Source organism: Alosa sapidissima, chromosome 2 (assembly GCF_018492685.1).
Source record: "Alosa sapidissima isolate fAloSap1 chromosome 2, fAloSap1.pri, whole genome shotgun sequence".
Lineage (NCBI taxonomy): Eukaryota > Metazoa > Chordata > Actinopteri > Clupeiformes > Clupeidae > Alosa > Alosa sapidissima.
The window spans coordinates 13108847-13127152 of record NC_055958.1 but is presented as its reverse complement, the minus strand read 5'-3'; the positions used below and the strand labels follow the sequence as shown (position 1 = coordinate 13127152).

Below are 18306 nucleotides of genomic sequence, written 5' to 3'. Positions count from 1 at the left end.
ACACACTACATATACACACACTACACACAAACACACACACACACACACATATAGTGCTTTATCAAGGCACCGAGGGCCAGATGTACGTACATTTGCGAACATAGCGGTATCAGCGTCATGGACAAACCGCAGATTGCGACCGCTGTCAGACCCAAGTTTCCGTCGTATTTATCAAACAGAGCCTACATACAAGCGCAGTTGAATGAAGTTAACTGATGACAACATTAAAAAGAATCAAACGTTTAGCGATCATGAAATAATACCATACATGATAAGATGTCAACAAGCAGGGAGATAATGAAGATCAGTAGTTTTACTCAAACTACTTGTGCACGTAGGCTATGGAAAATTGGTCAAATCTAGCAAGTAGGAAAGTTTACTGGTGCTCTAAATAGCGATTCTGTTGTCTTTGAAAGGTTCTCTTATTGACGCATTGAACTGCAATTATTAACACCTGCTTTTATAGTACAAGGCATTAGTATTTAGGCGCAGAATAGACGTGCGCTTTCAGGAGCAGTCTTTGAACATACAGCGGAATACATAATTAGGCGCTCTTTACTCTTCCCCTCCCATCTTTTTACGCTAAACTCCCACTTTCCCCTGGATCCTCCCATGAATGCATACAGTATGCATGACACGAAAAACGCAATCAGCCATTTTCAGCTCCCGCGACAGGCAGTTTGCGTTTCATTCATTCATCATTGCGGCCTATTTTTACATACCTTGCAATGATTTTACACGCACATTGCGAAACAAATACGCCTGAAGTGGGCGAAAAAGCGTTAGTACATCTGGCCCTCAGAGCGCTTTACAGCACCTGAACGACACCAGCCACCCCACACCAGCCACCCCACACCAGCCACCCCACACCAGCTTGAGGTGGAGAGTGTAGGGATACTACTCATCCACTGTCACCTATATCAAGAGTGATGATGACCATGCATGTGTATGTCTGTGTCCTGTAGTTCATTGAGAGTGATGAAGACCATGTGTCTCTATGTGTCCTGTAGTTTATTGAGAGTGATGAAGACCATGTGTCTCTATGTGTCCTGTAGTTCATTGAGAGTGATGAAGACCATGTGTCTCTATGTGTCCTGTAGTTTATTGAGAGTGATGAAGATAATGACGGCTTCGTGGACACAGATGAGGAGGTGTCCAACGGAAGAGTGACCATCTTCAACGGCAACGGACCTCCCTACTTCCACAGCTATCTCTACATGAAGAGTGAGTTAACGACACATACATGCACGCACACACACACACACACACACACACACACACACACACACACACACACACACACACACACACACACACACACACATTTGCCCACACACACACACAAACACGCATTTGCCCACACACATACACACAAACACACAAACACGCATTTGCCCACACACACATACACACAAACACACACACACACACACACACACAAACACGCATTTGCCCACACACATACACGCAAACACACATACACGCAAACACACACGTATACACACTAAACTCTCCCTCTCCTCTTATTTCCTTCTCTCTCGCTCCATCTCTCTCTCGTCCTCAGGCGGGCTGATGATCCCTTGGCGTCGGCGCTGGTGCGTGCTGAAGGACGAGACGTTCATGTGGTTCCGTGCGAAGCAGGAGGCCCTGAAGAGCGGCTGGCTCTACAAGAAGGGCGGCGGCATGTCCACGCTGTCGCGCCGCAACTGGAAGATGCGCTGGTTCGTGCTGCGCGACGCCAAGCTCATGTACTTCGAGAACGACAGCGAGGAGAAGCTCAAGGGAACCATCGATATCCGCGCCGCCAAGTAGGATATCAGACGCAGCTTTGTGTTTGTTTGTGTGTTTGAGAGAGAGAGAGAGAGAGAGAGAGAGAGAAAGAGAAAGAGAAAGAGAGTGAGAAAGAGAGAATGAGAGAGAGAGAGAGAGAGAGACAGAGACAGGGAGAGAGAGACAGGGAAGCCACACCAGGTGCGCAACTGAACTGCTCTGTTCTCGTAGCGTAAACATTGTTTTTAGAAGACTGGTCTAATTTTCCGAACGTCTGCGCCGCTATCACGTCTGGTGTAGCCAGTTGTATTGATTATAGTGGAAGCTAATAGAGTACCGAAGCCATGACGTAGCGTTGGCAATGCAGCAATTTCACTGGATCTAAACAAACCAATCTAACCATAGAGGTGACCATAGTGGTGGCTTTTCATAATGTTTCTAAGACACTAGTACTTTTTTTACACTGTAGGAATCACATACTGTACTGCAACACATATTCATACCAACACGATCAAAGTTGTGACTACAGAGTTTTGTTTTTATCATGGGTTTCCTCCATAAAAAGAGACTGGCATTTAACTTCACAGCCTGCAGGTTAAAATCCTTAAATTCACGGACGTGTCTTGACTATATTTTTGAGGCAAAAAACGTCACTCTTAACAGCTGCCAGTCTTTGATAAGATCTAAAATGTCCACTGGAATTTTGTTTCTTTCTATTACACCTGCCAGGGAATCCATATTATGTGGCTAAGCTGCTACCTAGCAGGGAAAACATGGCTATGGCTATAGCCTACATTTAAAACAATGTATTAGCTAGAAATGATGCCGCATGTCTACATTCGATGCTATGAAGCTTCTTCGAAAGTTTGTTTAGATCCAGTGACACTGCCGTCATGGAAACCGAACGTCACACTTCTCTAATAGCTTAATTTACGTGAGTGTGTGTGTGAGTGTGTGTGTGTGTGTGTGTGTGTGACTCTTGACTTCACCTGAGGGTATTTTATAGGGAAACAGGTGACCACAAGAGAAACCCATTGTGTGTTCATCTGTCTGTCTGGCTGTGCTCATGTACCCATGAGAGACCCACATGTTTGCATAACTATGTTTATTTCCCTGCCCATATTGGCGTGTGTGTGGGGAGGGGGGGTTGTGTGTGTGTGTGTGTGTGTCTATGTGCGTGTGACTCTCTCCTGACCTCCTGCGTGTGTCTCACAGGGAGATTGTTGATAACCATGTGAAGGAGAATGCTCTGAACATCGTCACCGACGAGAGAACGTACCACATCTATGCAGAGTCACCAGAGGATGCTAGGTGTGTTACCATGACAACCCCTCATGACTGATATGATCATTATTAACACTGAAATAATTATTAAAGGATGATGGAGATTACAACATTTTAAAAGTTGAATGTATGTACACTGCTCTGACTTGTCTTTGTCTTATATTTGCAAGATGCACCCCCTGCAGGAGAGTAGAGGAACTGCAGCTGACCCTATGGCAAAATATATAACATGCAGTTAGTCATGTATGTACTAAAAAATGTACTAAATTCTGTCTTTCTTTCTCTCTCTCCGTTTGTGTGTGTGTTTGTGTGTGTGTGTACAGTGGCTGGTTTAACGTGTTGAGTCGGGTGCACAGTGCCACCCCTCAACAGCTTCTGGACATGCAGCATGAGCAGGCCAACCCCAAAAATGCTGTGGTGAGCACAGACTCTCTCTCTCTCTCTCTCTCTCTCTCACTCACACACACACACACACACACACACACACACACACACACACACACACACACACACACTCACACACCCACACGCACTCTATCTATCTATCTCTCTCTCTCAGACACACACACACACACACACACACACACTTTTTTTCTGTTTATTAAGACGTAATCACTCCTCCCAAATCTCTTCTCTAATTCTCATATGTTAATTCTGTTTCTCAGCATGTTATTAGAGAGACAGACACAGACTCTCTCACACACACACACACACCCATACGCATCTAAGAGGCTTACCTGTGACATTTGACCTTTCAGGGAACGCTGGATGTGGGATTAATCGACTCGGTGTGTGCGTCGGATAATCCTGACAGGTGAGGGAACAGGTTTGGGAAAAAGTCATCCAGAAAAATTCCGGCCATAGCAGCCACCTTTGGGGAAAAATGTCATCCAAAAATTCCCCCCAAAGCAGCCACCTTGGTTAGTAATCTCCCAGGTTAAACTTCAGCCCACCGGCTCCTGTGAGACTAGTTGAAGATTATCACTCAGACAAAAGTCATAGCTTTAATAAAAGGCTTCTGTTTCATAAACTCTTTTACCCCTACCATTAGAGCTCTTACTAACTCTGTGTGTTTGTGTGTGTGTGTGTGTGTGTGTGTGTGTGTGTGTGTGTGTGTGTGTGTGTGTGTGTGTGTGTGTGTGTGTGTGTGTGTGTGTGTGTGCGCGCGTGTGTGTCCAGGCCCAACTCGTTTGTGATAATCACGGCGAACCGAGTGATTCACTGCAACTCTGAGCTCCCTGAAGAGATGCACCACTGGATCGGCCTGCTGCAAAAGCCCAAAGGAGACTCACGCATTGATGGACAAGAGTTCCTCGTCAGAGGTGTGTGTGTGTGTGTGCTTGTGTGTGTGTGTGTGTTTGTGTGTGTGTGTGTGTATGTGTTTGTGTGTGTGTGTGTATTTGTCTGTGTGAGGAGTTGATTCTATGCTAACCCTAAAAATTATGTGTGTGTGTTGTGTTCGTGTTGGTGTGCACGTGCGTGTGTGTGTCTGTGTGCGTGCGTGCGTGCGTGTGTGTGTGTGCGTGTGTGTGTGTGTGTTTGCATGTGTGTGCGTGTGTGCCTGTGTGCGCGTGCGTGTGCATGTACGTGTGCTGTGTGTGTGTGTGTGTGTGTGTGTGGGTGGGTGCGTGTGTGTGGGTGGGTGCGTGTGTGTGTTCGTGTGTGCGTGCGTGTGCATGTACGTGTGCTGTGTGTGTGTGTGTGTGTGTGTGTGTGTGTGTGTGTGTGGGTGCGTGTGTGTTAGGCTGGCTGCATAAAGAGATGAAGTCCGGTGCTAAAAGCACGTCCCTAAAGCTGAAGAAGCGCTGGTTCGTGCTGACCAACACCTCGCTGGACTACTACAAGTCTTCCGAGCGCAGCGCCTCCAAGCTGGGCACGCTGGTGCTCAACAGTCTCTGCTCCGTGGTGCAGCCGGACGAGAAGGTCTTCAAGGAGACTGGTGAGGACACACTATTTCTACAGCCAGCCCTAGCACTGAAGGACACACACTATTCCTATTACCAACCCTAGCACTGAAGGACACTAACTAGTCCTATTACCAACCCTAGCACTGAAGGACACTAACTAGTCCTAATACCAGTCCTTACACTAAAGGACACTAGTCCTAATACCAACCCATACTCTGAAGAGCACTAACTAGTCCTATTACCAGCCCTAGCACTAAAGGACACTACACCATCCATAGCTCTGAAGGACACACACTAACTATTGTTTGTACCAACACTGAAGGACAATAAATATTCCTACTACTCTACTAGTCCTAATATTGAAGGACACATACTATCCCTGCTACCAGCCCTGGCACTGAAACAAACACACACACACACACAACCGTGTGCAGCCGTGGTCTACTGGTTAGCCCCTCACTGCTCCCCGAGCGCCGCTGTTGTTGCAGGCAGCTCACTGCGCCGGGATTAGTGTGTGCTTCACCTCACTGTGTGTTCACTGTGTGCTAAGTGTGTTTCACTAATTCACGGATTGGGATAAATGCAGGGACCAAATTTCCCTCACGGGATCAAAAGAGTATATATACTCATACTTATACACACAACCCCCCCCCCCCCCCCCCGACACACACACACATACTACCTGCTAGCTGTCCTGGCACTGGAACACACAACACACACACACACACATACACTACCCTGCTATCTGTCCTGTCCTGTCCTGACCTTTTATATTATTAAGGAGTGTGTCCGTCTCCAGTTGGAACAGCAGGTGGGCATATAAAACGGGTGAAGGACACAGTAATATAAAATCTGTAGAATGCTTTCTTAAAGATCCATTTATTTTGTTTTTGAAGCAGCATAAAAGAAGTGTATTGTGTGCACAAAACTAGCCTACTCTGGTTTACACTGGTGTTTATTACTGCTCCATGTGTCCAAGGACAACTCAGTGTGAATCATCAACTATGGATTCACATGATCTCTGGCTGACTGAATGCCAGTTAGTCTTGGATAAGATTATGACCCTTTAATACGGCCCTATAGACTATCTACTGGGTCTGCTAGTGTGACAGTGCCAGGTCAGCCGGTGGTTATTAGCGTGACAGTGCCAGCATGCCAGTGCCAGCATGCCAGTGCCAGCGTGCCAGTGTTGATAAGTGAGACAGTGCCAGTGTGACAGTGCCAGGCTCAGCCAGTGGTTATATCCAGTTGTGAGTTGTGTTCAGTGCCACGGGGATGGGTGTCTGGTTTTGGCTGGTTTTTGCCAGTGCTTACTGGCTCCTGTGTTGTGTTCCCAGGTTACTGGAACATCATCGTGCACGGGCGCAAGCACTCCTACCGCCTCTACACCAAGCTCCTCAACGAGGCCATGCGCTGGGCGTCGGCCATCCAGGGCGCCATCGACAACAAGGTTCCCATAGAGACGCCAACACAACAGCTCATCCGCGACATCAAGGTACGGCCTACACACTACACATAGGCCTGGAGCGGTTCACAGAGATGTGTGAAAACCTGTCAGTCACATGTGTCTGTGGCGGCCCGGAGCAGAAAGAAGACAGTGTTGGCCAGGCCTGTCAGGCGGAAGTTTACCTTTACACAACCTTTGACAGAGTCTGTCAGTGGGAGTTAATCACTGATGCTGTCTCAGATGTGCTGCCAGGGCACGAATCACTGATGCTTTTGTGTGTGGGGTTACGTAACATGTCTGGAAGAGTTGGAGGACACACACACACACACACACACACACACACACTTTCACACACACACACTCTCTCTGACATACACACAAACACTCATGCTCTCTCTCTCTCTCTCTCTCTCTCTGTATCTCACTTTCAGACACACAGACACACACACACACACACACACACACACACACACACACACACACACACACACAAACACACACACACACACATACATGCATACACCCACACTTAAACAGAAAAAGAGAGAAAGATAATCCAATCACCAAGGACTCAGACTTTGTTTCGTCACTTTGTTTCTCCGAAATTCTAACACAATAAATTAACAGGTGCCATTTATGTAATCAGAAGGGTTAGATACATAACATAAAATTAAAATAATGATTATTTCTTCACAACTCTTATCTTATTGCTTATGCTAACCGATATGCAGCTTGCTTTTACTTAAACTTATGCTAATATTATTGACTCATCTCACAGCAATGCTAATTTTAACACTTATGCTATGCTAATACTTCCTGCTCTGTTAACCCTGCTGCTGGACCCCAGGCCATGCAGAGCTCCCAGCAGACGTAGTGAGCTGCCTCACCTGCTGCTAGCCTGCTCCTGCTCCAGCTGATGCACCCTGTAGCCGTTAGCGGCGTAGCGTAGCCAGGTACTGGGATGGAAGGTGTGCCGAGTGCTAATGCTAACGCTAACGCTGGGGCGTGCTGCTGCTGCTGCTGCTGCCCGGGTGCCCAGGCTCTTATCCCCTGCCTCTGATTTGCCCCAGAGCTGGCCCACCAAGTTCTGATTTGCCTCAAAACTGGCCCAGATCTGCCCCTGATTTGCCCCAGATCTGGCCTGGGACTCCCCCAGGCTGCAGCTCTCCCTTGCGGCTTGTCTCCCCCCTGTGTGTGTGTGTGTGTGTGTGTGTGTGTGCAGTGCAGTGTGGTGGATATGCAGTGCTCTCTGGCTCGCCTGTCTGGGTTTCACAACTGCTCACTACACACTCGAGGCGTTGCCAGTTCTCCAGTGTGCTACTGAACTGCACTATCAAAAGACTGTGTGTGTTTGTCTTTATCTTTTCACAATTTTCAAGCAATGTTTGCTTCTGCATGTGTGAGTCTGCCAGGCATGCGGTTAAGGGGGAAATAAGGTTTTCAGCTGCTTATTTAGATTCCTGAGAGTTTGCGCTATGAACACGGTGGAGAGGTGTCCCTCCTGTGTGCAATGGGAGGCTATTGGCCAGCGTGTGGTGGGGTTGGCTGGGGCGGGTGAGGGCAGTCGTTTTCCTGAGAACACACAAAAAGGAAAAGAGAAACTGGAATTCATAGTAGTTATAAATATTTACTTATTTTTGATTGCCGACACTGTTGAATATTTGTGTGTAATTTCTTCGTGTATGATTGTATGAGATGAATCCTGCATTTTGGATGTATGCGTTTAATAACATAGTATTTAATAGATGTGTGTGTGTGTGTGTATGTGTGTATGTGTGTGTGTGTGTGTGTGTGTGTGTGTGTGTGTGTGTGTGTGTGTGTGTGTGTAGGAGAACAGTCTGAACGTGGAGGCTGTGGAGCAGACGTACAGACGGAACCCCATCCTGAGATACACGCAGCACCCCCTCCACTCCCCACTGCTGCCCCTGCCCTATGGAGAGGTCAACACCACCCGTGAGTGTCCCCCAGCTCAAGCCCTTGAGGAGTTCCTGTATTCATGGTCAGCTGCACAAGTGGCCTTTTCACCTGCCTGCAAGAACAGGACTGTGTGCTCAGATAGTTAATGTCCCTAAACACTGAGAGCCAGTCGTATCTGCGTTTACAGTACTCAGTACAGCAGTTGCAAGAAAAACTAAAAAAAACTAGAGCTAAATGAACTGCTTTAGATGAGAAGTTGGCCTTCTCATTCCTACTCTCTCTTTCTCTCTCTCTCTCTCTCTCACACACTATATTTGTCTCTCTCTCACACTCTCTTTCTTCCTCCCTCTCTCTCTCTCATGCTCTATTTGTCTCTCACACTCTCTCTCTCTCTATTCTTTTTTCTTCCTCCCTCTCTCCATCTCTCTCTCTCCATCTCTCTCTCTCTCTCTCTCTCTCTCTCTCTCTCTCTGTGCAGTCCAAAAGGAGAAGGGCTACTCGAGCCTGCAGGACGAGGCGGTGAAGATGTTCAACTCGCTGCAGGAGATGGAGGCGGTGTCTGACCCTACGCCCATCATCCAGGGCATCCTGCAGACGTGCCACGACCTCCGACCCCTGCGCGACGAGGTCTACTGCCAGCTCATCAAGCAGACCAATCACGTGCCGCAGCCCAACAGCGCGGCCAATCGCGCGCACTGGCACCTCCTCACCTGCATGAGCTGCACCTTCCTGCCCAGCCGCGGTATCCTGCGCTACCTCAAGTTCCACCTCAAGAGGTACGCCGCCACTGTAGCACACACACACACACACACACACACACACACACAACACACACAACACACACTCCACACACACAACACACACTCCACACACACTCCACACACACACACACACAACACACTTACCCCCATGCGCACTCTACACACACAACACACTTACACCCACACACACTCCACACACACTCCACACACACACAACACACTTACCCCCACGCACACTCCACACATAACACACACACACACAACACACTTACCCCCACACAAACTCCACACTCACACAACACACACACACGACACACTAATGACACACACACAACACAGACATACCACACACACAACACACACACTCCATCAGACACTCCACCTACCCCACACATCACACACCCCATCTAAAAGTGTAGAATGAATCTATGTGTCAACTATATGTATCTATATCTGTCATTCAATATGTGACATCTGTCATTCAATATGTGACATCTGTCATTCATGTCTCCTGATCCCTGTGGAGCGGACAGGGAGCATTCTAGTAGCATTTAGTGAGAAAGTGCGAAATCCCAATTTGTTATCCACTTATCCATTACTGTAGATTATAAATCATGTCATGTACCTCTTGGCTACTGGAGATGCTGGTCTTAAGCTGAGACGCTTTTACGCCTCTGTCCAGGATAAAGGAGCTGTTCACTGGCACTGAGATCGAGCAGTATGCTATGTTCATCGGGGAGACCCTGAAGAAGACAAAGCTGCGTGAGTACGTGCCGTCTCAGGAGGAGATCGCCGCCCTGTTGGTCAGGCAGGAGATGACCACCACGGTGTACTGCCATGGAGGAGGCTCCTGCAAGATCTCTATCAACTCACACACGACGGCTGGAGAGGTGAGCGCAGACCACAGAACACACACACACACACACACACACTACACACATACAGACATACACACCACACACGCGCACTACACACATACAGACACACACACACACACACACACACAACCTATGCATGACTCTCACCATACCCCACGAATACAGTCTGTTTCATATGTATTATCTATATTAATCTATGTGTATATGTTTAACATATTTGTTTTTGTTTTTGCGTGTGTGTACTTGTCTGCGTGTGTGTGTGTGTGTGTGTGTGTGTGTGTGTGTGTGTGTGCGCATGCCTGTGTGTGTGCGTGTGTGTGCGCGTGCCTGTGTGTGTGTGTGTGTGTGTAGGTGGTGGAGAAGCTGATCAGAGGGCTGGCGATGGAGGACAGCAGGAACATGTTTGCCCTGTTTGAGCACAGCAGCACCATGGACCGAGCAGTGGAGAGCAGAGTCATTGTGGCCGACGTACTGGCCAAGTTTGAAAGGTAGTGTGTGTGTGTGTGTGTGTGTGTGTGCGTGTGTGTGTCTGTGTGGATCTGTGTCTGTGTGTGAAAGGGAGAATGTGTGATCGTATGTTTACCAAGTAGTTATGAGTGGGTAAATAAATGTATTTGTATAGTGTTTGTGTGTGTGTGTGTGTGTGTGTGTGTGTGTGTGTAAGTTGGCCCAGATATATCGGTATGCCCCCTCATGTCCTAACATGTTGCCCCTCTCTTGTCAACACGGGCTTAAAGGAAGCAGGGCACTGTTTCACGAAATGACAGCAGCCTGTACGTCAAACGCAAACCGCTGAGCAAAACACACACACTCGCAGACCTAGCCAAGTCTGGGAGCTGCACTGCCCCAAACAGGTTCTCAGTAAAAGAGCCTTAGATGCTTGTTTTTATATTTCTTTTCCTGCTGGAGCTATTGAGTAGAGTTACCTGCCTGATCCAATTATGTGGCTTGTGAATATGTCGTGCCAGTCATGTGTTGTGATCTCACACAGCTTGGTGTCGTGAAGCTTTGCAGTGTGCCCCAAAATAGCTGCCCGATAACTGCCCAACGTACGTCGCAAGAGTTACCTGCCTGATCCTATCTGTGGTCAGGTCCAGGTTGAACACACCTGGATTGGTGTAAATTGACTATCACCAACATGAACAGAGAAGAACAAACTAGAGCCCAACTCTGCTGACCTTACATGTCGTTTCCATGGTGACATCTTTTTAGGCTGGCGGGTGGTGAAGGAGGAGAGGAGGACAGCCAATGGCGTCTCTACTTCAAGCTCTACTGCTTCCTGGACGTAGAGAGCATGCCCAAGGAGGGGGTGGAGTTTGTGTTCATGTTCGAGCAGGTGAGCAGGAGTGAGGTCCCACTCCTTACTGCGCCATGAGTAGGATAGAGCTCCCCCTACTGGGGATCACTTCTTACTGTGCCATGAGTAGGATAGCGCTCCCCCTACTGGGGATCACTCCTTACTGCGCCATGAGTAGGATAGAGCTCCCCCTGCTGGATGGATAAGGAACAACAGAAACACACACGTTAGTGCATACTTCGAGTTTTTCTCGATTGATGCACTTAATGACTCTGGGATCCACTTGGTTTTCATCCTTTAACATGGCTCTCAGAGAAAGACTCCAGGCATTACTTGGATTAACTTTGTTGAACAAATGGAAAACGTCTATTGACAGCAATCAGAAATTGCTTGCAGAATTATGAATATTGTATGAAACTGCACATTTTTTTAATCAGCAATCACTCCTTATCCATAATAGATACCACCTCTGTGTTGGCAAAGACACCTAGATAATTGGCAGGACTGTATTGGTTATTTGTTGAGGGAAAGTTATTCAATATTGATGAGTGCAGATGCTCCCTGCTAAGGTCAAAGAAAATGGACATGCAAGTACAAATTTGTCTGGTTTAGTCTAGGAGCTTATTGTAGGGCAATGGCAGTTACTGATCTTAAGAGGAAATAATATATTTCTTGCTGTGATATGCGTGTCTGCCTTCATACACCATTAGCCTACTATGTAGCCTAAGGCAACAACAAATGGCACAGACGCAGTAGAAATTAAGGGTGAACCTGCTCTTATTGAAAACTAGATTTTGCATTTGATTGTCCATTGTGTAATGGTTGGAAGCACAGTGATTTGACTGCAAGTTGCGCTGTCTGAAGGAAAGGTTTGCTGTTTTAAATGTTTTGTCAGTGTGTTCCACCAAATGTACCATTTTTGACAGAGTGCTTCTGTCCAGGCCAGTGTTAATTGTTTTGAAAACGAGCTGACAGAAGCATTAAAGCAACTGAGAAAAACTTTAATATTCTTGACTGATGGGCGTATTGATCTGAGCATTTTTACATGTAATTATTGTCAAAATATTATTTAACATGCAGTATATTTTAAATTCACTATTACTTTTAACAGATTGGCTAAAGATATTAGGAGGGCTATATATTTTGATGAGCTTAAAATGCACTCCAACCTAGTAGAGCATGCACTGTTAAACTACTTGGGAACACTATTAAGACTCAAGGTAATTCTTGAGATTATTGCATTTAAATCATAATAGCAACACCAACATTGTTTTCATAATACTGATAACTTATCACACACACACACACACACACACACACACACACACACACACACACACACATGTGAGCGCACACACACACCTCTGTAACAGTGTCTGTGTGTGCGTGCAGGCCCATGAGAGTGTGATCAGCGGTCACACACACACACACACAGTCCCCTCTATAACTGTGTCTGTGTGTGCGTGCAGGCCCATGAGAGTGTGATCAGCGGTCACACACACACACACACACACACACACACACACACACACACACACACACACACACACACACACACACACACACACACAGTCCCCTCTATAACTGTGTCTGTGTGTGCGTGCAGGCCCATGAGAGTGTGATCAGCGGACACACACACATACACACACGCACACACACAATCTCCCCTCTGTAACTGTGTCTGTGTGTGCGTGCAGGCCCATGAGAGTGTGATCAGCGGTCACTTCCCGGCGCCGGAGGACACGCTGCAGCAGCTGGCGGCCATGCGTCTGCAGTACCTGCACGGGGACCTGTGCCGCGCCACCTGGAGCCTGGAGCACGTGTACCCTGTGGGCCGCCTGCGCACACGCATACTGCAGTTCACCAAGGTACGCACACACACACACACACACACACACACCACACATGCATACTGCAGTTCACCAAGGTACGCACACACACACACACACACACACACACACACACACACACACACACGCATACTGCAGTTCACCAAGGTACGCACACACACACACACACACACACACACACACACACACACACACACACGCATACTGCAGTTCACCAAGGTACGCACACACACACACACACACACACACACACACACACACACACACACCACACATGCATACTGCAGTTCACCAAGGTACGCACACACACACACACACACACACACACACACACACACACACCACACATGCATACTGCAGTTCACCAAGGTACGCACACACACACACACACACACACATGCATACTGCAGTTCACCAAGGTACACACACACACACACACACACCACACATGCATACTGCAGTTCACCAAGGTACGCACACACACACACACACACACACACACACACACACACACACACACACCACACATGCATACTGCAGTTCACCAAGGTACGCACACACACACACACACATGCATACTGCAGTTCACCAAGGTACGCACACACACACACACACACACACACACACACACACACGCATACTGCAGTTCACCAAGGTACTCACACACACACACACACACACACACACACACACACACACACGCATACTGCAGTTCACCAAGGTACGCACACACACACACACACACATGCATACTGCAGTTCACCAAGGTACACACACACGCATACTGCAGTTCACCAAGGCACACACACACAGACGCATACTGCAGTTCACCAAGGCACGCACACGCACACACACACACACGCATACTGCAGTTCACCAAGGTACGCACGCACACACACACACACACACACGCATACTGCAGTTCACCAAGGCACGCACACACACACACACACACACACACACACACACACACACGCATACTGCAGTTCACCAAGGTACGCACACACACACACACACACACACACATACTGCAGCTCACCAAGGTACACACACACACCCATGCATACACACACGCGCGCACACACGCACACACACACACTGCAGTTTACCAAGGAACAGACACACACACATACTGCAGTTCACCAAGGTACACATATGCAAGCACACGCACACACACACCTGCTGCACGTCGCTATAAAGTTAAAGAGCTTCTTCACATACTGTACATCTTCATTGGTACAGCTGTTCCCTCTGATCTTGACCCCTCTGTCCTCTCTCTCCACACACACAGGTGGGCACCTCCTCTTCCTCCTCTACCTCCTCTTCCTCCCCCACGGGCGGGCCGGGCTCGGCCCAGACCCTGGAGCGTCGGCGGACCAGCTTCCTAGACGGGACGCTGCGGCGCTCGCTGAAGACGGGCTCGCTGCGCAAGCAGCGCGTGGAGGAGGAGCAGATGCTGGACATGTGGCTGCGCGAGGAGACGTCGTCCACGCGCGCGTCCATCCTGGAGAAGTGGGGCCGTCTGCAGGGCCTGCAGCAGCACCAGGCCCTGCTCAAATACATGAGCGTCATCAAGGAGTGGCCGGGATACGGGTCAACACTCTTCGACGTGGAGGTGAGTGTGTGTGTGTGTGTGTGTGTGTGTGTGTGTGTGTGTGTGTGTGTGAACACTAGGCTATGATAAAGTGCAGAAAAATCATCAAGGAGTGACCGGTATATGGGTCAACACTCTTCGATGTGGAGGTGAGAGTGCGTGTGTGTGCGTGTGTAATAAAGTGCAGAAAAATCAACAAGGAGTGGTCGGAATGCACGCACGTGTGGCTGTTTGTATGTATAACTTTGTGTGTGTTTATGTCCTCAACGTTAGGCTACAAACCCTTAGTGTCATCACTGATGTATTTTATACATGTCTGTTTCTTCGTGTGTGTGTGTGTGTGTGTGTGTGTGCGTGCGTGCGTGTATTTGTGCGTGTGTGCGTGCGTGTGTGCGTGCGTGTGTGCATGTGTGTGTGTGTGTGTGTGTGTGTGTGTGTGTGTGTGTGTTTAGTGTAAGGAGGGAGGCTTCCCCCATGACCTGTGGCTGGGCGTGAGTGCTGAGAACATCTCTGTGTATAAGCGCGGCGAGGCCAAGCCTCTGGAGACCTTCCCCTACGAGCACATCATCTTCTTTGGCGCGCCACAGCCCAGCACCTACAAGATCACCGTCGACGGACGCGAGATGTTCTTCGACACGCCTCAGGTAAATAAATAAGTGTGTGTGAAACACCCAGGGTGGTGGTAGCGTAGTACGTAGTGGTAAAGGAGCTGGAGTAGCGTGCAGAAGCCTGAAAAGTTGTGAGTTTGATTCCAGGGTTCCACAGATGGGCCGTAGAGCAAGGCACTTAACCCCAAGTTGCTCCAGGGACAATGTAGTCCCTTGGGATATAATAGACATATGTAAGTCACTTTGGATAAAAAGTGTCTGCTAAATTAATAAATGTAAATTAAACTTCTTTCTCACAAACTGCAATCAAAACGCTGAGGTGAACACAACTTTGAAAGGAAAGGAATTAATCAGGCATCAGTCTGATTTTTTTAATGCCGGCCGTAGTGTATTTTAAACAGTGTTCTCCCTGTTCCTATCATAGGGCACACAAAAGGCCTATAGTGGTTTGCTAGCATCATTCTTACATAGGGCATAATCATAGAACTCACGTGGAAGGTTGGGCTTATTATGTCATATATATTAAAACAAAGGAATGCATTTTTTACGAGTGTTTTTATGGCAGCTTGAAGTGCCATGGATTTCTCGTAAGAATAGAGCTAAGACTGACTGCACTGGGAAGATTAAAGTCTGTCTAAAGCCTGTCTAAGTCAGTATTAATTCATTTGAAAATGGTGTCCTTTCTCAGGTGGGCGAGATCACCAAGATCATAAAGGCCTACATCAACATGATAGTCAAGAAGCGCTGCAGTGTACGCTCCGTATCCAGCTATGGCAGCAACTGGATCAGGTGATCAGGACTGGCCAGTCAGGTTACTGCTTCTCCAAGGTGCTCATAGAGGGGCCTCCCTCCCCAGAGCACCAAGCTTTGTGATTGGTTGACGTAACCAACTGACGAAGAAATTAACCAATGAAAGGAGCACCTCTTTTGATTGACACCTGAGAGGTCCACTGTGATGCTTTTGTAGGTGTATCTTACACCATTTGTGTAGCCTATGCTGTATTTAAATCCTAACTACTGTAGCCACTAAGTGTTTATTAATGAACTGACATTCTGAGACAGCAGCTCCTTCCGGCACCAAACACCCTCATCCATCAGAGGACTTCACTAATCTCCTGATTGGGTCTGGAGACCTCCACATTCACTAATCATGTGCATAAGCATGCACATAATGATCGGACCGAGTGAAACTTCACACATGCACAGATGGCTTCCCATGTGTCACGTCAGGTCTCACATGTTGTCTGGCACCAAATGGACAGGTCGCATTTATTTGTCCATCTCCATTGTGTTCTTAAACGGATGATGCTGCAGGTGCCGCTGATGGTGTTGGACTGTAGCATTCATGTCTGGCCACCATGACAAGCCAGCAGAGTGGAGACACTGTGTGAGAGGATTCCTCAGGTAAAGTGCCGAGAGCCGTCACCTTGATCTCACACACTCAGCGTCCTGATGCCTTAAGCCATCCCAGCGCTCCAAGCTGTATCTCTCAAAACACACACGCACACGCACACACACACACACACACACACACACACACACACGCACACACACACTTCCTCTTGCCAGATGAGGTGTGTGCCCCAAAGAGTTATACAGAGATGTCCACTAAGATCCCGAGCATGATGGCAAGAAAGAACAATACTACAGCCAGCAAACGGATTGGTAGTGAAGGTCGACTTGAGAAGACACGCCATACAGACTGACGTGCTACCATTTGGAACTTGTGTGTGTGTGTGTGTGTGTGTGTGTGTGTGTGAGAGAGATGTGGTGGTGTTTGGACCTCTTTTTATTTTGGTGCTTTTCCCATCTGTGTTTTGTGAGTTAGAACAGGAGAGCATACGGACACTAAAAGACTAACCAAGAGCTGGACTGTCAGGAGACCTGGTCAGGCAGGTCTTCATCATAATCATAATAACCCTTTAAAGGCCTCCGTCATCCTTTAATCATGTGGTGCAGAACACCTGAAGCGGCGGAGTCTGGGCCTCGTTAAGGGCTCTGCCTCCCATCTGGACTTCGCCTGGAAACACACGTAGGAACAGAGATCTTACTTCACCCGTGGACAGTGTGTAACAGGATTGGTCACGCTTGAACACGGCCTTCTTTTGGATATACAGTATATGGATGAATTAGGACATTTGTTTATGTTATCATAATGAAAAGATTGTTTATGACTGACTCTCTTATTCATCAACAGGAAAAAGCAAGTATTTTTTTGTTTGTTTTTATTTGTATTTTTTTTTGTTAAACAAGCGCTTGTGGTTTGATGCCTCACAGAAGGAAGTGTGAAATGATTTGTGTCTAAAGAGAGAGAGAGAGAGAGAGAGTGTGTGTGGGTGTGCGTGTGTGTGTGGGCTTGGGTATTTATTCATGGTCAGTGTTGTTATAGGCATGATGTGTGTTTGAGGATATGGGATAAACACTGACGATGATTATGATGATTCTAAAAAGCATAGTGATGAGGTCAAGATGGTGCCAATGGCGATAATTAGGCTATGCCGATTATATACAATGATGATGATGTTAACGATGGTGATGAAGATTATGATGATAATGATGATGAAGATGATAACAGTGATGATGTAGATGGTAGTTAGGATGGATGATAACAGAAAAGACAAGGTTGATACAGCTGATGGTGCTGATGATGATGAAGATGAAGATCGCAATGATGGTGCAGTGGCATGTATGCTGTCCACCACTGCTCTCTCTTCAGTGCTTCTGAATGGCTGCCGGCAGCTTCATCAGAAGATCCTGTGTAAGATTGCTTTGTAAGTGGTGCAAAAAAAGAGAATGCAGATAACGAAGAAAAAAAAACAATTTCTTGCTTGTTATGTTTGGAAAGAAATCACTATTTGATTTTTTGTAACTGGATTTACAAAATGCTCTAATAAATTATTGTATTTCATACAATGCGTGATTTTGTTTATTTACCATTTGTATGTATTTCCAGCAGTCAAAAGTCTATAGGGTCTATGGCTGTTATTATTGTC

The 18306-nt window shown here is 47.4% G+C and overlaps 1 protein-coding gene across 1 annotated transcript in view; it reads left to right on the top strand.

Moving 5' to 3' along the window:
* LOC121695711 (unconventional myosin-X-like) overlaps positions 1-18221 on the top strand; it is a 101845-nt gene extending 83624 nt beyond the window's left edge. The window contains 17 exon segments of the mRNA XM_042076791.1: positions 1101-1224; positions 1565-1808; positions 2986-3081; positions 3378-3471; positions 3813-3868; positions 4234-4376; positions 4799-4993; positions 6299-6456; positions 8238-8361; positions 8804-9101; positions 9769-9976; positions 10316-10452; positions 11177-11300; positions 12959-13129; positions 14403-14726; positions 15158-15349; positions 16002-18221. Of these exon segments, the coding sequence (XP_041932725.1) occupies positions 1101-1224; positions 1565-1808; positions 2986-3081; positions 3378-3471; positions 3813-3868; positions 4234-4376; positions 4799-4993; positions 6299-6456; positions 8238-8361; positions 8804-9101; positions 9769-9976; positions 10316-10452; positions 11177-11300; positions 12959-13129; positions 14403-14726; positions 15158-15349; positions 16002-16106 (2793 nt within the window). The 3' untranslated portion in view covers positions 16107-18221.
* Positions 18222-18306: the final 85 nt, after the last annotated feature.